Below are 23,432 nucleotides of genomic sequence, written 5' to 3' on the forward strand. Positions count from 1 at the left end.
CAGACAAGTTTTTCTCCAGTATATAGCAACCAGTAAGCCTTTGAAACTGACCCTCTCAAACAACATATGTAACTTCCTTTTCCTCATTCTAGCCAATTCCATTCCTTCCTGGATGCAAATAAATTCACAGCTTTAGAAACTGACCCAAAAAATTCAAAACTATTAATTGCTAACATTTCACATCCATAACTTAAACCACAGAAAGACATGAACAGGTAATAAATGCTTGTTCCTGTGACCTATCTGACACTCAGGACAGAGTAACAGCGCAGAAACAAGAAATACTGGAGAGTAGCAGCCTGTGCTCCGTATTAAACTCAAAACTAGCAAGAATCAAACAAAATTCTACAAACATTTGACTTTGGGCTACAAAATGCAGCAGAAATCTTCTTTACTTTAGCTACCCTCCAGATATAGAGTTATGTTGATATATGCTTTCCCCAGATGTCTTGGAGCAGCTGTGATGACAAATAAAAATTAATCACACTAAAGATAAAACACCCAAGAAAATATTTGGGATAAGTTGGGGTAGCGAAGTCCAGGAAGCCTTTCCCTTATCTGCAGGCTACTCCATATTTGTTTTTTTTGGAATTACTGCATCATAAAAAATGGTTCCACTATTATTCTGGAACAGACATATAAATATCTTTGGAAAGACAGCATCTTGGAACAATTTCCAAGTTTACCACTTGTGACCTTGGATCATTGCAGATGCATTTGAGTGAAATGAACGTTGAAGAGTTTGACAGAGAATGTTTTTCCCCGCAGTCCTTCTGAACTATGACAATAATGCTGTGCCAAGAAGAAATATAAAAATTAATTCCTCTTCATAATTTAAGAGGACCCATAAGCATGTTTGCAGTCTCTTACTCCATGAAGGAAGCAGCTGCATGGCATTTAACATTGCATTTTTGTTTGCTCTATGCATCGGTCAATTCTTCAATCGAGCAGTTATTATACTGGGTTTCACTGTTTATGTTTAGCCTGCAAGCTACTGACTACAAAATTAGCTTTAAAAGGTAATTTTCAGAACATTTTGAGTAGAGATATAACTCTGGAAAAGGTTTTTGTTTTTGAAAGAATCACTGTTTTGCAATTATTACTTATGTGGACGCCATGTATTTGCTTGATAGGCAGCTCCCTGTCTAAAAATCATGCAATTTTTTCTTTAGATTAGGTAAAAACAATCTATTTGGTATTACTAAGGTACCCAATAGCGAACAGACATTTAGTAAAAACAATCTATTTGGTATTACTAAGGTACCCAATAGCGAACAGACATTTAGTAAAAACAATCTATTTGGTATTACTAAGGTACCCAATAGCGAACAGACATTTAGTGAGAAGCCATATTGCTATACTGTTGACTAAAAACTGGAAATTTTGGGAATCTTATCTCATTTTTAAAAGCTTAAATCTCCCAGAGATAATAATCTTTCCAAGAAAAGGCCAGTGCTGCACTCTTCTTCCAGTATTAAAATTAGAAAGTCAAGTTTCTTAACTACTTGCAGAGAGCTAGTCAAAGGAAAAGACATCAGTTATAACCCCCAATTTTTGGTGCAAAACATGAGGGTCTAACATAGCTTGTTGGGTTATATATATAGATACATATATATGTATTTATATATGATTGTGTGTGCCTGCACACATGTACACATATATACATATACACGCACACCTATTCTAAGCAGCCCACACTCACTCTTCCATGAGAACGCAGTGGTCTAATCAAGCTTTTCCTAGGAAGAGCCTCAAAGGAGAGCTGGAACTTCTGATGAGAGAAAGACCGATAATAGCATTGGACATGTTCAAATATGCTTCAAAATTACACGCTGAATTAAGGCGTACTGCAATTTGAACTTTACCACATCCCAGTGCCTGATTCACTGAGTAACCAGATGTTCTGGGACAAGTCTTTTAGACTTTTTAAAAATGAAATGTTGTAACTTTGAAATATTTCTTGAATGGAATTGTAATTTTCTAGTCAGCTCTAGGGTCCATTTGTAAATAAGGAAAGTCAGAATTAACACGATCAACTATGGAGCTTAAAGCTCAGCCCTAAATACCTGAAGGGGAACTGAGGAAAGCAAAATTGTCAAATGTGAACTTTTTAATTTATGAAAAGCTAAATTGTCCTCCAAACGCCAATTTTCTCCTATGAAACACTTCGAAGAATTCAAAGTACTTGATGCTGTTACTGGTTGCCTGAAAAAGGGACTTGCTTCTTTCATGCTATGTTATGATTTGCCAGCTAGCCTGTTGACAAGAAAGATGAACTTCAGCCTTGAAAAGCACGTTTTGCTTGAGCAACACAAGTGTCATCCCTAGATGACAGATGAATCCCACATATGTTGCTCAGAGGAAGTGAGCAATTGAGATTGACACTGAAAAGAAGATGGCATATCTGCTCCTTATCTTTCTCCTTGTTTACTACTGAATGCAATAAAGGTCCAAGTTATAAAAATGGTAAAGAACAGGAAAAAAAAATCATCCTACAACTTCATCAAAAGCACTGAAAAAACCCTCAAGTGATAAGTGCAGTGGCAAAGAAAGAGACAAGAACATGAAAGAGGACCTCAGAAAAGGGGATACTCCAAATTCTAATTCCCCTCGGCTGCCATCCATTTCACTTATATTGGAGAAAGAAACGTCAGCTTGTCTGTACTGGCAGCAATAACAACAAATAAAAGAACATATTATTGTACATTATTATAATAGTGTTATATTACACAGCTTGAAAGAAGTTCTTATGGGATGTGAACTTTTTCATCTAAGATGGTAAGTCTCTGTTTGATGATAAAATATTGATCTCTTGCTTCAAATTGTATTTTTGAAACATGCCAAAGGGTGTTGATGAATCAATCTTGCACATATGCTTAGAGAACATTAATTTAATGCAAATGAATAAAGTGCAGAATCAATATAACACTTCCTAAACAGCATATATCAGTGAATAAATAAGTTATTTATAGTATTATCTATAATACAAATCCCACTGATTAAACAAATAAAACCTACAAAGGTGGAATTTTCAAGGTCAGTGTTGAGTGCTGACTTTCACTTAAGTCCATGAGAATTTTTAGCACTGATTTCAATAGAAGCAGAGGTAGAATAAGAGTTAATATAATTGGAAAAAAAAATCCTATTTTTCAAGTTACTAATTTTGAAGTCGAACACATACACAGACAATAATTTTATGTCTAGGTCTGTAAGTTTCAGAGGAACAAATCTGAAAGCATGTTTAAGAAAAACAAAACTATTAAAATTTTTCTTACTAGAACATAAAGAAAATAGGTTAAACTAATTTTTGCTTCTGTTACTATAATATCTGAGAAACCCACATAAACTCATTTAAATTTAGTTAAAGTCTTCTCTTGAAAAAGGAAGGAATTTTACATTGAATCAATAGCCTAGGAATCTACTTTCTATTTAGAGGGTGGCATGCACTGCAAGCAATGGAAAGAAAGGTGTTTACATAACACATTGGGGAAGACACTGTCTGAAGTTTTGCAATGTGTCTTTATAATTGCGCACAGCTCTCCTCCTTACCTGAAAACTCCGTGTACTAGCAGTACCTCCCCAGACTGCAGAAACTCTGAGAATGAGGTCTTACACTGAGGCAGGCATTAACTTCAATGTTCCTTATCCATACTAAAATAGGCATCAGAGGTGGACTATACTACGGGCAGACTGATAATCCTAGAACCTCTAACACTGCTTGTGTTTTCTCCCATTCCCATCCCCCACTCAGTGGTTTCTGAAGCTTTTAAAACTTATTCGTGGACTCCTAAAAGTTCTCCAGTGAAGATGAAAACCTTTCCCTAACTGCCTTGAAGCTTTTATTTTGGAATATAAACTTGCTATTCCTAGTCATCTGCTACAGAACTTTTAAAAGGGGTCCACAAATCTGGAGAGGCTCATCAACTGTAGCTGAAAAATAAATCTGTAGATTATATGAAAAGCAGTACTAAAATTATTATTCCAACACACTACTACTTCAGGGATTTTTTTTTTTTCAGCTCTCCCTTCAGCATCATTTCACCATACTTACTCCGCCTGCTGCCTCCCCCAGAAACGCAGACGCTAAAACTGCGGCTTGACATGGAAGAACTAACAGAAAGTCAAAATATTTCCTGAATTAACTACAAGAAAAATGCTGTTAAAAGAAAAGCCAAGTTATAATCCCCAAACTCCCTCTAAACTGTTAATATAATATTTTCAGCAAGTAAATAAATTGTTTACAATGTCACTGACAGCAACATCAAAGTCTTTGGGGAAGATGGTATAAAACAAAATGGCATTATCAAACGTGACTTACAAAAAACGTATTTGGCTTGTCATGCAAAACGTATGTAAATCTTTTCAGATGTTTTATTAAAAAATATAACGTAAGCAAAAATTAGGTCAGTTATAAAACTTACTGATCTCTGCAGATCTACTGGGTACTGGAGGAGGCTGCATGCCATTGCGAGTAGGTGTTGATGACTGAGGGGATATGGGAGAAAAGGGAACCATATCAAAGATGTCAGTGGAGGGTGATTTAGGTGTCACATTGCCTGCCTACAATAAGGACAATAAGTATTAGGGCAGTATTTTACATGAAAACCACCACAATACTGAATTCTTCAGCATGCAGACAAGAGCGACAGTTTTAAAAAAAGATAAAAAACCCAACAGCATGCAAAACCCAGTTCCTGACACCAAGTGAATAGCATTTGCAGTCCAGAGTCTATGAACGTGCTGAAACTCTCCAATACATAAGCAGCATTGTAAATTTTCCCTTTTCTGTACATGCGGTATGGCCAGAAATGTACCAGTTAAATCTGAAAAAACTGGAGACAGTTCTAAATTCCACAAAGAAGTATGAATAGAAATATTGTTCACATGACCCATTTAAGATAACAAGGCAGTAACAATACGCTATATCCCTGAATGCACAGAACCAGTAGCTGAAATTAAAAGATACAGTCCTAGTATTTCTGCTTTACTGATTCTTCCTTACATGATTCACTTATTTGACAACCTAAGAAAATTGCTGTGACCAAAGCTTCCAGTATATTTTTATTGAGTATCAACCTAGAAATGCAATATACCGAAGACAAAAATCAAAACTTTCTCATCCTTGAATGTGCAGTAGAACAGATTCTATTAGTAAAGCCTGGGACTTTTGGCAGGCTTCAAAAAATATTAGATAAACTGTGTCCCAGTTCATACCTCCCACCCCCTACTCAACAATTACTATGGTTCTACAAACATATTTATTTAATGATTCACTCCTCCTGCCATCAGTCTATTACTCCAGGACATAAACAAGGCACAGTTAAGTCAAAACAAACAACACTAAAAACAGAAGAAGAAATAGATTAAAACTTCGACTGACAAACTCAAGGCAAAACGTATGCGCAAAACTAGTTTGCACGTTAATGTTAGTACCTAAACAACATAAAATACTATATTCTGGGTATTAGAAAGACTATACTGCCAGGCACAGGGACAATCTGCTACATTTAAAAAGATGCACTTTGACCCTAACACTCACATGAACAGTTAAGCGCAGGTTAAATTGGTCAGACATTCTTTCACGCATAATACCTGGAAACTACAGCTTGGCAAACTGCAAATCTTTATCATTATGAGAGTAATATCCATGACAGTATCATGGGCCTAAACCTTATTTTGGAATATTACTTCCTTCAGTGTCTGTGCTTCAGCTACTGCAGCAATCCTTTCACAGAAAGCGTGTCACAAATTTCTAAGCCAAGTCCATAGGTAGCCTTGAACTACCTCTCTCTGGATGATGCAATGGCTGCAGAGAAGGAACGGATATGGATCATGGTCTTCCATTAAATATAGTGCTTAAAAACAAAACTATATGAGGAAGTATTAAATTACTTTTTTTAATAGGAATTTTGAATTTATATTTGAAATTTGGATTAGTAGAGATCTACAACTGTTCATTATCTCCAAGAACCTAGAATATTTCTATCTAGGTACACTGAAGCGCCAAGCATAATCCACATGTCACATGCTGTTTTTTCAATCTATTTAAAAAACAATTCTCTTAGCCATGTTATTCCCTACAAGATCAGAGCTGAATTTGCTTTACAAAATAACTGATCTATAAGACTTTTATACACATGCACTACTCTTACTGCATTCAACAGGAGTTAGCATAGGAATTTCAAAGATTGTCTTTTCTGAGAGGATTTGAGTGAACACTGTTTAGACACAATAAGCTTTTATTACTAAGTTCATGGGACTTCCATCAACCTCAGAGAGTCAGAATAGTTCAAGCTGGAAGAGATAGTTGGAGATCATCTGCCGCCACTCAAAGTGGGATGATGTACGTGCTGTGACCCAAAATAAACCTATAATGAACTTGATATCCTTTATAGAAAAACTGAGTGTAGATAGGTTTTGTCTGCATCACGAATGTGGGACTGGGTTCAGTAAGAGTAGGTACGTGCTGTGTATTAGCCTGTACTTCCCACTGAAGTTGATGGATAATCCCAGAATAACTTGGGGACAGTAGATCTTCCTGCATTTGCTGGAGTGTTTATGCCTATATAGAAGCTAGATAAATAAACAAACAGTATTTATGTTTAGTCTTAAATGAGTCTTTTTGGCAAAAGAAACTTCTCATTGACATTTTCTGTTTACGTGTCATTTTGTTGAAGCTACTGGACGTTTTGATCCTACTGATACAACTAGCTTAGGTAAAAATATAATTTAGTTATTTTAAGAAATTTATATTTCTAAATCTGTATGAGCACAAGAAGTATTTTCATTTAGTGAACACATGCAGAAAGCCATGACATTTGCCAAATACAGCCAAATGTTACTTGCAAATAGAGAAAAAGTTGAGAGTATTAGCATATTGCTATGAAAAAGCAGACAAAATGCATATTTCACATTTAAGGATATGTTCAACCTTCATTTTGCACACAGTTTCTATAAGGTATACTAAAAGATATTTAATGGCTAACTGCTTTTCTACTAATCCAAGGAAAAAGAAAAGCCATTCAAACGAGACCTTTAGATTGTTTGCTTTGAATACCTATTCTTAGTGTAATGATTTTAAGAAAAGATTGATAGATAACACACAGAAGTAATTCATTAATGGATTAATTTTTAAAAGTTGGAAACTAAGAATTTTTGGTTTGGGGATGGGGGGGGGAGGTATGCAGAAACAAAACTTTACAAATTCCATATCTGTAACCAGGAGAGAATCTAAGATGTGTCTCATCTGTCTTCTAACCACTGTCCAAAACGCACAATTAAGTCAAAGAATAGAAAACAGGAAAGCCTAAAAAAGGTTAAAAAAAAGCTTTCGCACAGCAGGATTACATGAGGTCTTAGGTAGCTGTATTCACTGGCTGGCTTTTGAAGACCACTTTTTGAAGGTGGTGGTATTAACAATCCAGATGGTAGTCGAGAGTCAGAAGAACTCCTAGAAATAAGCGTAATGGAAGACACATCTAAATAAGGAGGTGAATCCTCATTGTTACACCATAAAAAAGTAGAGGGTCTTTGAAAGATATGTTCATTGTTATCACACTTTATGTGCAGCAGCTGAAAAGGAATTACAGAAAGAGAAAACATCCTGAGGAACAGAACGTGGTAACATCAGGGAAAGAAGAAGAAATACATTTCAGGCTTGTTTGCAACTTGCTGTTCAGCGCTATAGTGACAAGACAGAGAACTCTAAAATATTTTAAAGTAAAATCTAAAAGTGTACCACAATAAAAAGTAGCCCAGCATTAACTGGAATGAAGACAATTTGCTCCTTGATTGCATCAAAACAAAATGAAGGCACACATCTTTCCAAAAGTGGGTGTGACAGATGCACTGACAAATGTTTATACCTACCAAAATATCAGCACTCTCTCATATTCGCACATGGAAATTAGCAATTAAGCACGTTTCCGGGAAGGAGAGTTACTCTAATGGTTAAAGCATAGGCTAGAATTTTCTTTCACTGTGATCTCTGTACCGGGCAACACCTAGCATTTATACCTCACTAACTTTGAAAGAAAAATTTCATTATTCAACTAAAACAATAGAAGCTCTGTACAAATTGTAAGGTTCACATCACTATATTTTATTTGCTAGATTTTCTTTCCCCACCTAAGGGGTCTGAAAATCTAAATACTTATGGACATTAATGCCCTTCTGAAATCTTTTCTACGTGTATGAATAATTAATTTAACTTAGAGAACAAACTTGAATATTGTTAATAGGTAACTCAAAAGCTGAAATCCTTTTTTGCAATTACAAAGGAATCCTCAAACCTCTACTACTGCCCAGGATCCAGGATGGAATAAAACTACTTTTGCTGCCTGGAAAATAAAAATGTTGAGGACTATAAGACTCTCTGGATCTCTAGGGCCCCTTACCACTGAACCACAGAACAGCTTCAAAACGAGGCAAACAAATAATATCCAGATCAGAATGCCTAATGGCAGACAGTAAGAGCATTCATCCAAGATGACAACTTAGATGGCAAATAACTTCAAGGTCCTGCTCTGAATTAGACGTACAAGAAGCTGAACCTAGCTATCTCATGTTAATGGTAAGTACATTATTGTATATTCCACTGAGATTCACTGCATATTGAGAGCAAAGCAGAAGGCTTTGTCCATTTTGATAAAAACAAACAAAAAACCCCCATAAAACCTGTTAAATTTTGCCTGAATAGGAAATACTTGCAATCCTAGAAAGCTTCAAAAGCAATGGATTCTGACCTGGTTAAACTAGAAGCACAGAGCCTTTAGCACTCATCCTGGAAGGAAAAGCAAAAAGGAGAAGTCTACAAATCTTTAAGAAACATGCCCTATGAATCCTTCTACTCAGTCCAAGTCATAATTCCTACCTTAACAGTGCAAAGCTGTTTTACTTAGCTTTTTAAAACAAGGCTATAGAGGACAGATTCATCTTTGAATCTTAACAGAAGGGACAGATATCTGATATTTTGTGCAGACAGTTGTTCTCGGCTAGGGCAAGAGGTTACACACCCAGAAGGCAGGAAACGGATCCATGCTGCAGGTACCTTGCCTAAAAAACATCCTGGCTTGCCCAGGAGAAGACACTGTTACATACATGCAGTGAAAAATTTGAAGTCTACTTTTACTTTCTTCATATGTTGTTACATAACCGATAGGATACCATCATTTCATTGAAAGTCTGGCCTAACTCTATTAGATCAGGATTTGATCAATGGTTTTTAAACCAATTTTTTCATAGTTATGTAGAAAACAGAACATTTCAAATCTTTTAAAACTGAGCCTCAGTTCTTCTTTCCTTTCTTCACAGGTAAGCGAGGTTAAGGATATAAGTGTCCATAAGAAACTTTTTTTTGTAAATGAGAAAAATTTCATTTTTAAGGAAAATAATGTTTTTATTGCAATTACAAATACTTCCATTACCAAACTGGAATTCTGAAACTGAAGATTTGGAATTGCAATCTATAGGTATGAAATTTTAATCAAAATGATGCAAGTCTTTTGTCTTCAAGAGTCTCACTACGCTACAACTACACAAGACTTGCAATGTATTGTTCTCCCATTACTGTATAATACTGCTCCTAAGTATATATGCAAAAATAGATCTCATAATAGTTAAACCCTGGAAGGTATTAAATGCAAACAGTCAAATTGTTTCCCTGAAATGCAAAACAGCAGAGGATGACTAGTCTCCACAAAAAAGCATGTTTATCACATTAAGAAAAAATAGAGAAACTAGCAAAATCCATATAGGATGCAAAGCAGCAGATATAAAAGGATAATGAACATCTATTGAAAGGTTTCAATACAATAATATAATGATATAAAATTTGTAACAGACATCTTTTCTCATAATTATCTGATAAATGAAAGTTAAATCTTAGGCAGTTTGGCACCAGATATGGTGAGGCAAAATATACAGTGATTTATATGACCATTTTGGAAACATTTAGTTACATTAATATATTTAATTTGCACTGCTGTGGAATCACATCACCTCATTCTGTGCCAAGATGAGTGCTGTTCTGCCAGAAAGACCTCAGCATTTCTCACATGGCCTCTGAGAGTCCTGCAGCTGTTCATTGCTTATAGCCCTCGGCGTTCTAGGAGCCCAAAGATGGGACAGGTATAGCAGGAAAGTGTATGCAACAAGGAAAGATAACACATAGAAGGCCACAAAGCAAAGGATGACATATAAGGCTTTCAAAAAGTAGAAAATATTCAGAAAACACGAAAGGAGAAGGAAATAGCCCCTTTCCCTAAAGGATGCATCCTTAAAAGGGTCTTGGGAGTGATGAATCTGGTTGTTTTGCCTTTTGCTTTCTCAAGGCGTATTTAAGAAGCTCTTTCAAAAAGTCTTTCTGCTCCCCATTTAAATTCCCACATGGTCTTGAAAGAGTTGATCTGTAAACAAGACTTATCAGCTGGCCAAAGAGTTACTTGGGAGTCCAGTAATTTCCTGGTTCACAAGGCTGCCAATAAAAGTGTATCATAGAGAGAGAGATCAAAACCAGAGTGTACTAATGCCTCTCTCTTCACTGAATAGAAACATATGTTACAAAGGATTTTAGAAAATCTTACCTATTCCTTTGATTTCTACTATAGAAGTTCCCTTTGTTACAACAATATGCACCTGGAGTACTGCAACTTCTGGTATGGTAAAAATATATTAAATTGCCATGCTGTATGGTAGTAGTGTATCTTCTGAGCTTCCCACTGAGCAACAATGAACATGCAATATTGACAGGCTTGATATTATGACTTTCCCAGTTTGGGCCACTTTTTGTCAACACAAGAGAACAGTATGACGATAATTCTTCACCTAGCCATACATAACGAGGTTAACATACAAGTTCAGTGGACTGGGTCACTGTTGTGCTTAGATGTTATTACATGCCTGTGAAAGCATCTATTTTTGACTCATTCTACTTAGTATGAGGCTGAAGGTGCACTGTTTGGTTACTTTATACTAGAAAATGTAGCATGATTCAGCTTTTTTTTTTAAATAAGAAATCATTTCAGAAATGGTTTCAACCAGGTGTCTCAAGACACTGATTTCGATCGCTATGCCATATACTAACAGTAATCACATAAGTGGGTTAATAAATAAATTTTTCTTAGAATATTAATCTATTTATTAAATCAAATTTAAGTCGGTAATGTATTTAACAGCCACAGTATGTAACTGCGGTAACTGCTGTAGGAAATTGTGACCTAGAACTGGAATTATGCAGTTAGTTACAAAACTAGCGATTACAAACTATTTGAGATTTGGGACTACTAATGATCTATTAGTTGATTAATTCATACAGTACTGTAAAAACAGTAATTGCATTAAATAGCTGTTATATCTTCAGCTTATTTAGTACTTCTCAAGTAACATGAAATCTGACATCAGCAATTTCAAGTTTTTTTAAATCATAAACATCAATAGAATTTTAAATCCTAGTGAACAAAGTCTCTCTCAGTGAACACGATATAGAATATTATACAATTGAAAGAGTAGAAGATAGTTTCAGGGCAAATAAAAAATACGAAGGTGTGCCCACTTGGCAAGCAGTCTTAATGGCAGCACAAATCAAATGATGTGCCTAAACATATTCTGAAATTGTTTATCAAAAATATGCATACAGTTCTGACTTGTCTCTTTTTTTTCCCCCACATGTTAAAGCTTTTAATGAGGATAACAGGTTCATGTGACCTATACCTCTATATCATTAAGAATTTTAAAAAAATCTCTAATCAATCAATATTTTTAATGATCTAGCAATGGTAAAAAAAAAAAAAAAAGCCTTTTCTGGTGACACTCCCACAATGAGGAAGATTGAGTTACATTGGCACGTACATATTACAACTCCTTGACAAGAAGGATTGCTTCTTCAATATCTGTATGAAGATCTCATAGCAACTAGCAAGTCAACCCTCCCATTCCCCCAACCAAAGTGGACAAAAAAACAGTTGAAACCTCCCTGACACTTATGGTTAGGGAAGGAACACAGTTCCTTTTGGGCTGCTTCTCTCCCTTCCAACCATTTCCCCTTACCTTTTACTACTGCCCTTGGACTCTGCTTCTTTCCTATTTCATTGTCCCGTTAAGTTCTTTTCCTAAATATTCCTGGTGTCTTTCCTATCTAACAGTGGACTTATGCAGTTGTCACAACTGCCTTCTCTGTTTAACCATCTTGCTCAAAGAGAAAACCTTCAAGGAGTGCCCAAAACTTCAACCATCCCTAAAATAAATAAATATCTCTCTCCTCTCATCAGAGGTTACCAATGAGGTACTGTTTATTCTACTAGAAAAACTGATGGCGCTAACTGTATGCAACTGGTAACCCACATGAAGGCTGTGTACACAGCTACTCTAGGCTACTCTAAATAGCACCAACAGTAACAATATGCTCGATGTCATTCTATGTATCAAAAAGAGGTCATGTAAACTACGGGGATGCACTGAACTTTAGAAGCTGTATTTACACATAGGGGCAGTATCCAAACTTTTATTGTGATACAGACTTGAATAGTCTCATCATAAGAAAATAAAATGAAAATCAGATTGTCCCCACATAATCAAGACCAAATGCAAGAAAGACCAGTGATTAATGTATTGCCAAACCACTAAAACAGAGGAAAGTAAACAACACAGATACAAAAGTAATGGAAACTTTAGCTGTGCATCCAAGGGAGTAAGACACAAAGCAAAAAACATCCCATGCCAACAGTTCCTATGCCAAACATAAATGTAGCTATATAGGTGAACTATTTTAAGGAAATCACATTTTGATAATAGCATGCCCTTCAGAAATCTACTCAGGAAATGATAAAAAGGTAACAGTTTCTATTGCATAAGCCTTCTACATTTTGGCAAATATATGTATTTTAGTGGCCAACTTCTTAAAACTTTAGCAAGACTAGCAATACTGAAACATGACAACTCAAAACAGGAAAAAAACCCAAATCACTAAGCAATTTTTTTTTTTTTTTTTAAACAGAACATGCTGAACAAACATAATTCTAAATAGTTATAATACCCTGACAGAAAAAAAATGTATAGAAGATTCACACTCTGATATTTAACTTTCCCAATAAATTTTATGCTAAAGCATTTGATTATACAATCCAGTTGTCTCTTTCGTGCTTCCAACTATGTTCTCATTGTTTTTAATGGCTCCTTTAAGTGATTCAAACAGATTTTTTTTTTCCCCATGCAGTTTATGAACTGACAAAAAAAGCAACTAAATTAGCTTGATGTTAGCTTGGTCATTTGATTAGATTTAGAACCACCACAGAAAAATTGTGGTAGTGAGAGCAAATATACCCCTTAAAAGGAGAAGCCTACTTGCTGTCAATAGTTTGCATCCACTAACACTTCAGAAAAATGTAAAGGGTGCATTAAAAATACACACACATATTTCAAACTAGTGCAAAGTCCAAATGTAGCAGCTTTTGAAGTTAGATAAACAAAGTACCTCTGCATACAAGAAAAGGGTACAACCTCGCAGGGGGTTCTCTTAAGTTTTTACACGGTTCTCCGGATTAAATTGAATAGCCAACAACTTATATTTACTCAAAATTAGCATCCTGGGATTAACCAAGAGCTAATATGCATTTCAAGTCCCGAGGAAGGGTAATATTGCAAAAATCTCTGAAATCATTCCAATGAGACTGAAAAGGAACATTTTTAAGTGTTGTAATATTGCATTTTTGATGCATATAGTTTGTACCCGTTTCAGTCTGCCAGTATTTTAAAATAGCTCCTCAAATAATTCCTTACGTGCCCTGCCAAAAAATTAGTAGTACTGGTAAGGACAATCAGGAAAGCAGTTCTATATTATGTATCCCATGTATTTCCCAAACATTCCTATAATGTGTACTACTTCAGAACTGTAGAGAGAAAAGGTGTCCATATCTTCTCTTTTTTCAGTTTTCACATGTAAGTGTATTTTCTTTCTTAAAAAAATAAAGCAGTTGTTTCTCTTATTATTGCCTAAAAAAAATGCAATCAAAACAACTGGGGATGGATGTTCCAGGTCAAAAAAATTGTTCTCTCATAGGTAACTGTCCATTTTCCAAAATGTTTTGAACTCTGTGCTTAAAATGAAGCTTAGGCTTACAATTCACAGAGTACTTGCACTTTTCTCTCTTAAGTTAGGCTCTTGATAGATTTCGCATGAGTCACCATCTGTAATTTTCTTTGGGCACGTTTTGATGCCAGATAACTACCAATTAAGAATTTTTAGCACTATGTTTTTTGCAATAAAATGTTCCCCATCATTACCCAAGAGTTCAATATATGAACCTAAGCCTAGCTCCTTTTAGAGAAGTAAATCTCCATCAGAATTTCAAACATTGCAGTCCAGCCTTGAACAATGAATTTGTTCTTGAGAATTACACATATAAAGTGGCATCTTTCATAAACTATGGCCAAAACATCTTTAAAACATTTTGGAAGAGGATCAGAATTTTAAGTGCTGGGAATACTCCATTTGTTCTAGAATATGAATTCCATCAAAAGGCCGTAACATATGTCTTTATACTTAGTCATGAAGTCTATTTTAAATGACAATGGGAAGGCAGAAGAGTTTACTTTAAAATGACAGCCTGGTTGTATCTGTTTAAAACAGGGATACCAAGACTAGATTTTTTTTTTTTTGACATGCAGTAAGCCAAACATTTGATTCTATATACATACTAAATTATACCTCCACAGTTTACAGATGCTTTAAGATTCTGTTGTCTTTTGGATATTGAAGTCAGCTCTTCAACAGAAGTTTTGATTGCCAATCCTGACAGCTTAAAAAATAAAAGCAAAAAAAAAATCCCTACAGACCTCACTTGTGTATTCTTAGCCTGAAGGAGGGGAGACTATGAAATTCAAACAAGAGATGCAGTCTAGCCCTGTTAACTGGAAAATGATCTGGGAATCAGAAGACTTGAGCTATAGCCTCATTTTCAGGAAAAGGAATAGCTTTGTTATATAACAATGGCCAGATACATATCATCAAATCCTATCTGCTGCTATTGCAGGCCCCATCTCATATGATCCACTTAACAAATCCATCAAACGATCTTAAAAACAGTTATGCCTCCTCTTCTCTGCACTGAAAAGTCATTCCACAATGACACTATTCTACTATTTTTATTTTCAACCTAACTGGACAATTTATGTGTGTTTACTCTTATGCTACCATAATCACAACTCTGATTTAACATGTACACAACGATTTAAAAGAGAACTACTTGAATGATCTCTCTTGGTAAGGCACAAAATTTGATAGTACTTGGGAGGTATGATTATGAAAGACATTTTCCTGAAAACATTTACTTTACCTGTTGGTTGCACGATTCATCACAGAACTATATATAGGTTGGAAAGGACCTTTGGAGGTCATCTAATCCAATTTCCTGCTCAAAGCAGGTTCCAGTTAAAGGTGGCTGTTGAGGACCATGGCCAGTCAAGTTTTGAATACCTCCAAGGATAGAGATTCCTCAACCTCTATGGACAACCTGCTTCAGTATTTACTCATTTCATTTATCCACTGTATATCAAAATGAGTTTAGATATTAAACAAGCTGCTAGATGGTTCCTACTGCAATTCTAATCATGTGGAAATTCAGAAATTTGAGACAGGAGAGGGCTGGGTTTTTTTGAAAGATTAAACAGTAAATAAAGCAATAAAATTCTATTTGAAAATTGATTCCTGATAATAAGTTACTAAAATGAATTATTTTGTTAAATACTGAGAGATTGTAATTATATATTTCATTTCTGAGAGTAATTTTCACTGGTAAGTTAGATGCCAGAAACACATGACACATAGTGAGGTTTTTTGTTTTTTAAAGATTTGCAGTGTAATTATACACCTATAATAGGTAGATACTGCATCACGGAAAATAAAAGCTCTATGTTAAATGGCAGGTATAAGTAACGATATGCTTGTGACAGGAAATTAGCAGAAAAAAATCCAATATTGCCCTAGTGCCAATATACCCTAGTGTTGTTCTTGAACCAGATCCTTTAAATGCAAAACAGGGTTCTTCATCCTTCGCTAGTTTGCTTAGGTGTCTATAAAAATGAGCATTTATTGTCTTTAGGCACCAACAAATAGGTATAATAAGAGGATTAAGAAACCACAATTTATTGAGGGACTACAACTTGCACTTCTGTTGGCTTGTCACAATCTTACTGTTACTTCAACACTGCATTTCAACTGATAAACGATCACCATATGTTAATCAGAATCATTAGAAACAGCATGGATACTAACATTTATCATAATGCAGATGACCATAAATTTAGAGTAACTTTAGATATAAAAGAGTTATGTTCATGTACTTACTGGTGATGTATGTACTTGTGTGATTCTTAACTGATTTTCCAAATCTTGAACTTTATTTTTCAGTTCTGAGTTTTCAGTTTCTAACTCCTGAATCTACAAAGCAAGTGGTTATTGCAAGAGCTATTAGGATATTCATTCATTTCAATAGTAGCTATGAGCTGTCCATTGAGAATAAGCTTTATCTGAACTCTCTGGATTTAACAGTAATTAACCAGTTATCTGATTACAAAATAAAATTAAAAACAAGTCTCCACATTACAACCTTGCTTTTCTCTTTAGTGATCACGCAAGATGGAAAAATATAAAATATTGTTTCATAGTATCAGGCCTTTCTTAGTTTTCTTTTTCAGTATCTGTTCTGATGCTGTTCAGTATCTGTTGAAATTATTAGCAATCTGAGAATAACATTGAAAACTATGCTGCTGTAGAAAGTAGCAGGTTGTTTTTCTCTCTTTAAAAATTATAACATAGAACTTACTCTTTTCTGTAAACCTGCAATTTGTTTTCTTGTCTCAACATCTTTTCCTCCAGATTCCAGAAATTTCCTGTAAGCTAAGTCAAATGCTTGACCAATTGTTAAAGTTATCTCTTCTGCCTTTACATAAAACACAAGATTGGAATTAGTATATTAAGAATATTTTATACAATTACTTTCTTTTCAGATCACAAAAATATTTTTTATAATATACCATATTCAAGGAGATTGCTTCATCCACTGTTAAAGTCAACACTGCAAATGAGCATGGCAAACACTTCAGCAAAATAATCTGACACACAATACACTAAATACAACCGAAGAATACTCTAGACAAAGAAGGGAAACTGAACAGGCAGAATACAATTAGCTAATTCTTAGTACTAATTATGCCTCTAATTTCTGTAAATACAGATAGCATGAAAGTCTCTTTCTAACAATTTCTTAAGCAATTACAGTCTTTCTATAATAAAATGCATTGTTTTCATTTTAATGGATGCTCCATTGTTTTGCCTCTATTGCTTTTAAATTTGGGTTTCAACGCTTATTTTTAGAGTTCCTATAGTATATCAAAGTGTAGATGAATGTATTTATCTAGACAAGTATTTAAGAGTACAAAAATTCAACCACAAAGAATCTGCATCTGTATTTGTAAGATATAATAAGTTATTAGTTTTATGCAGACTTGCATCATATATTGCGATGTTTACGTACAACTCCTACAGAGATCCTCCTTTAAAAACAAAGGCTGTAAAAATAATGATACAAGTAGTTGATTGGGCATACTACGGTTTAAAAAAAACTGCTGGCTTACATGAGGCACCAATAAATGGTGGACATATGGATACACTGTTTTCCTTAATACTTTAGCACAGGAAACAAACATGCATGGTAAGCAATTGTTTTTATTTTTGTTTGTTTTTTACAGTTTGGCAGAGGAACTAAAATTACTGGGAAAACATTCATTTGACTAAAACTAAATTAATTTATTTTCTTTATTGAAATGAAAAACAAATTGACTGTTTCTCACAAAAACAAAGCGTGCTGCTCAATGCTATGAACATTTTTCTTTGATCACCTATAAGAACATGAAGCACTAGATGCACAAAAATGGTACAGAACATGATTCTTCCAGCCTTTTATCCATTAGCTCAAGAGCAAAGTCACTTAGTAGGGGTGTGTGTGAATACTTCGGTTCCATGGCAGTAAGGAACTAACCTCTCTATCTCTTTCTCCTGCACAGTAGAGGGGAGGGGAAAAAAAAAAAAATCAACCACCTCTACAATCACTGCAAGAAATTATTTTAACCAAATTAGACCAAAAATCTGAATTAGGACTGTAACGGATGCTGCGAGCATGTAGCCCTAGCTATTTTCTTGGAAGGGCAAGGGTAAAATGAAAGGTACCAATTCAGGTAGGATTCTTTGAAAGCTGAGAGAAAAAAGGAGGAAGTGAAACTGAAGAAAGAAGAAAAGTACAGTAAGCCAAGTATCAGAGTAGAAAGAAGAAGAATAGAATTGGTTTGGCATAAAAATGGTACTGGTGTGCAGAAACTGCAAGGGTAATTTAAAATAACGGGAATCTGAAAAAGAAAGGCTCAGGATAGGCATTTGAAGAGAGAAATGAACAGATGCAATTCTCAACAACATTTAGTGAAGCTGGCACTGGAGCAGCGCAGGTGAACAACAAAACCACCAGGAATGCAGTCTGTTAAGTAACACACAATGATACATGTCTACATACTGTAGGAATAAATATGCATCTTTTTCTCAAAAACTTTTTTTAACTTTTTAGAAGTATTTTCTACATATGATATCTCAGCTGTTTCTGAATAAATCAGAAATAGAAGCTTTAGATCATAATGAACAGCTAAACATCCATTTCAGTGCTGATTCCAGTGTTTTTGTTAATTATTTTCTGTCAGGGTAAACTCATAACCTTGTTTCAGCTAGACATGATTTTCTTCATTTCCTGTACTAAAGTATTATTTTCTTCTGCTGTCGCACACTTCTGAAGAGTTGCCCTGTTCTATCACAGACATGAGATAATTTCAGCGGGTGGTAAAAAACTCTCTGGTAGTGCATGAGGGCATTAATAAATCTGACAGACATAGCAGGGAAGGGGGTGGGAGGAAAGAGGGAGCCTTACTGTTTTAAAAAAAAAGTTGAGGAAGGGAGGTGTGAGGCAGGCACATCAGCAGAAGATTCTACAGGGGTATCATCTCAGTCACCGAGCTGCAGTAATTTCGGCAGAACAGCTGTGCAAACATTTCAAGCTTGGTAGGATACAGGCTGTTCTCCCAGAGTAAATCAGAGGCATGGCTTAAGATATTGAGCTGGGTAGTACTAATTGTCATCTCAGGGGAGAAAAAACCCCATCAACTCTCCTTTAAATTAATGCATCCAATTTGCAAGGCATCACATTGGTATGAAAGATTGTCACGCTGATGCCAGTCAACAGAATGACTATTTGCTTTTATTACCCATTTCCCTTTTATTTGAAAGCAGATCAAAGTATATAACTGAGATCCAAATTCTTCTAAAGCATCTTGCATACTTACACACTTTTCACTGTCAAATACATAGCACAAATGCTTATTTGATTCTGAATCTTTGCATATGAAAGTAAATATTCTCTTGTCGGTTTTATCATCAGCGCAAAATGATATCCTATGGAGTTGACAATTGTGCTGGACTTCCTGCAAATAAACAGAAAAATTACTAATTACTCAAGGAATTACTATATTCGCTTGGGTTAGAAATGAACAAAGTAGATCTCTATTTCTTTACATACAAAAGAACAGACAAGTTGCAGTAACATTCCTGAGTGTTTCTCACTATACACTAGAGAACACAAACGTGCTTAAGGTATAAAAGAAGCTAACAATCTCCCCTCCTCTAACAAATGTTCCCATTTTTCCTGAATGTAATCAGTAAGTTACTTGGAAGTGTTTATTTGGACAGTAATTTCTGTCTTAGAAAAAGGATTTTACGGTTGCTCTGTGTCCCTTAGCTATTTATTTAGGGATTGATTGTGTAAAACACTTGGATCTTTTTCCAGGTGCGTTCCATCTTCACATTTCATCAATCTCCTAGGGTTCGCAGTTCTACTGAAATGAGGCCTTAATTTTCTACCTTAAATACGGAAAACAAATAAAGTGACTTTGTTATCTAAATTCAGAAGCACTGAGAAATAAATTAGAAATCTAAATACTTACTTTAAGAACTAATATAAACAGTTTTATCATTTTTGTTTGCATATTTTAGATACCATAGACATACTCTATTTTCCACTAAAAGACATGCTCCAGCTATTTTAAATGCTGCAATGGTAGTGTTCTTCAGTTAAGAAAGCTGAAATGAATAATCTGAACTATTTTTTTTCTTATTTTTCCCCAACTAGTCTATTCTTGGTATTTTATTTTATTTGGCTTATTACATGGGAAAGCAGTATTTGCGTTAAAGAAAAATAAGCAGTTTAGATTTGAGCTATTATCTATTAAAGAAAAGAGAGGGGGCAGAGAGAGAGAGAGGGAGCAGAGGAAAAAAAAATTTTCTGTGCATCACCAGGATAGCGAACATTTCTGGGATCTAGGATCGCTATAGACTGCTATAACCTCAAAGGCAAGGACATGCCTGCCCCATACAAAATAGTTTATCAAAGAATTTTCTATATGGCCAAACTTTTCCCCCCTTGTCGGCTCTCTTTCTCAGTGTTTACAGCCATATTTCTCCCATGCCCCCAAATCACTTTCACATTTAACATTTCTTCCTGCAGCTCTTCAACGGTTTCTTATAACATCACATTTTTCTTGCTCTTTTAGATTAATAGATCAATGCAACTGCTCCCTCACTCACGGACAAAACCATTTTCCTATACCGTCTCTTTTCTGTGCTGAGCATGAAATGAAGTCCTGATACGTGAGTATCCTCCTGCTCTTACCACAATTAATAGTCGTCACATGACTAAAAAACAATATTCCTTTGTAATAAATCTGAAAAAAAAATTCTATAAAACATACACAGAAAAAAATTATTATAACCTATGATGTTAATATGGAATTTAAGACATTTCCTAAAGTATCTATACAATTTTCATCACCCCCCATAGATTACATTATGGTCAATGTCCTGGTACTACAAATAGCGCAAACGCGGACTTAGCTGATTTCAGAATAGCTACTGAGTTATTTATAGGAAACGTACTCAGTATGTTCTTAGTATCATACCATTGCTTACATTTTAATAACAGTTTTTCCTGAATAGGAAATGAAAACTTGATTCAAATCTAATTTTACATGTAGCTTTAAGAAAAGAAGTGGAAGAGAAAGACTGGTTGCAGTTAATCACAGTTTAAGTTTGTAACAACAGCATTGTTGAGAGATTACGATGTTCCTACTCCCCTAGGAACTTCTATCCCACAGTTTTCTGTTAATCTCTGCAGAAAGAGTTAGAACGACTAACATTTTTTGGCCTTTAAAACTTATTTTAAAACAGTTCTTGTCAGGATAGGGGTTTAGTACCCACTTCTGCCCTACCACAAAAAGGAAGATACAAAAACTGCCAAAAAAGTGGACATGAAGATTTCTTTTCCCCCCTGCTTATGAACTGTTCCATTACAGTTCTATCAAGATGTTGTAGTAAAAATGGGTTGTAAGTAGATACATACTCTTGAATTAAAACTAGCTTTTCTAAGAGAATAGTACCACTGTTTCAATGATAGTAACTACTTCAGAATTAATAAGTAGTAATAAGCAAAGGTTCCAAGATTTAACAAACGCTTAAGATTTAAAAGCATTCATATGTTAAAAATTACTGACTACTGAATAATTACTTTTTAGTTTGATTGTATTTATCTCATTATTCTCTGAAGTCTGTGAGGAGGATGGTTTGCTCATCATATAACACCTTTCAAAATACCAAACCAAACAGAAAATCCACCAAGAGATGACACAAGGGACTGCAACGCTGTAGAAAGCACAGGAATTGTCATGCAATGACAGATGACAAGTCTATAGTAGCACTTATGGCCTGCTACACAGTTTACAGACAAATGGGTAACACACCAGGAAAACATGAGCTTTCTAAGGAAGAGGGGATACGTTGATCAAATTCAAAAATGGAAGAAAAAATGGAAACAAGCAAAGAGAGGTGCAATTCTAAATCTGCAGCACAAATAATGAGTCACTACAAGTTTTCTCCTCGTTCACTGCAAACATCTTCATGTGGGCACCTACGCTGTGTCGACCATTTGGAAAGGTGCCATACATAATCTGCATGCAGTTACCACAATGTTTTCATCTTCCTCAAAGATCCTGGTGCACAAGATAAAAAAAATTAAATCCCACATTAGCTATAGTCTATATTTAGGGGTATCATATACCTTCTTAGGAAGATTTGACCCATATGTTGTATGAGAAGTGGTACTTAGAAGTTTCCATCAACAGAATGGCTTTCACTGTAATACTTTTTAAAAATAGAAAATGATAAAAACATAGTTAAAACAATATTTAATTACTGGTTTCACAGCACAGAAATAGGTTTCTTACCTTTGTTTTTGGATCTAGAATTTTTACACCATAAATTGAGATTTGTAATTCAACTTTGGGAGTCTTCTGGCCTTCAGATTTCTTGATATGTCTTGCAAACTATGAAATGAAAAGCATAACAGCAATCACTATTAGCTGTTTTTTGAATTTTTCATTACTTATTTCCTCTTAACTATTTCAAATGAAAGTTGCTTCCTTCCTTCTTCAAAATGCTCTTATAAACCATGCCAACCATTCCAAAATGTAGTGAATGGGTAAACTATGTTTCTTACTGCATATTATAGAGTATTGCTACACATAAGAAAGATTATTTAAAAATAATTATTTAGCTGGATCTCTTGACATGTTTATGTGATATTTTTGCACTTAAAATTAACTCTTGCATCAGATTTCTAGGAGGACACCAGAAATATGAACACCTATAGATAAATAGTTTGTTAATTGCTTGGTTATTTTGCAGTGAGCATTATTCTTTTCATATCCTACTAATTCTATGCTCATTTCTGTACACAGGCACTGAGGGCATGTATCATATATTACACTACAAAAATCATAGTCCTTTTAAGCAGGTTCAGTTTGAAAGCATTACAGTTGTCAACACCTAAGAAATATTTGATCCCTTCTATCACATTCTCACAATTTATTTGTTGACAGTTCACTAGATAATGGCTAGAAAACATTTTACATGACCAGATCACTTCGCGTGCCCTATTTAACATAATTGCCATCCTTTTGTACTCGCTACTTCTGACTTGTCTTTCTCTTCACTCCTGAACGCTGCGTATGAAATAAGTAGTGTGCAAAATTTGCTACTGCATGTCAGTTTTAAGAAATGTTATCCATCTGGGTAACTTTGTTAGCAAAATACAGAATTGCTCTATATGCTCTGGTAGCAGACCTTCTCCTCTCAAATCTTTCTGAAGGCCTCCTGCACCTAGGGAGCAATAACCCATGCACCAGTACAGGCTGACCTGCTGGAAAGCAGCTCTGCAGAGAAGGACCTGGGAGTCCTGGGGGACAAGTTAAGCATGAGCCAACAATGTGCCCTTGGGGCCAAGAAGGCCAATGGC

The 23,432-nt window shown here is 35.1% G+C and overlaps 1 protein-coding gene across 4 annotated transcripts in view; it reads right to left on the bottom strand.

Annotated features, from left to right (window-relative positions):
- The window catches only part of GULP1 (GULP PTB domain containing engulfment adaptor 1), a 149,619-nt gene that overhangs the window by 10,239 nt on the left and 115,948 nt on the right, over positions 1-23,432 (bottom strand). For all 4 annotated transcript variants that reach the window (XM_068948337.1, XM_068948335.1, XM_068948338.1 and 1 more), the window contains 5 exons: positions 22,363-22,461; positions 19,375-19,512; positions 16,818-16,934; positions 16,340-16,432; positions 4,422-4,560 (listed from right to left, as the gene is read on the bottom strand). In XM_068948337.1, coding sequence (XP_068804438.1) covers positions 4,422-4,560; positions 16,340-16,432; positions 16,818-16,934; positions 19,375-19,512; positions 22,363-22,461 — 586 coding nt within the window. The remainder of the gene's footprint in view (positions 1-4,421; positions 4,561-16,339; positions 16,433-16,817; positions 16,935-19,374; positions 19,513-22,362; positions 22,462-23,432) is intronic.

Source organism: Struthio camelus, chromosome 6, assembly GCF_040807025.1.
Source record: "Struthio camelus isolate bStrCam1 chromosome 6, bStrCam1.hap1, whole genome shotgun sequence".
NCBI classification, from domain to species: Eukaryota; Metazoa; Chordata; class Aves; order Struthioniformes; family Struthionidae; genus Struthio; species Struthio camelus.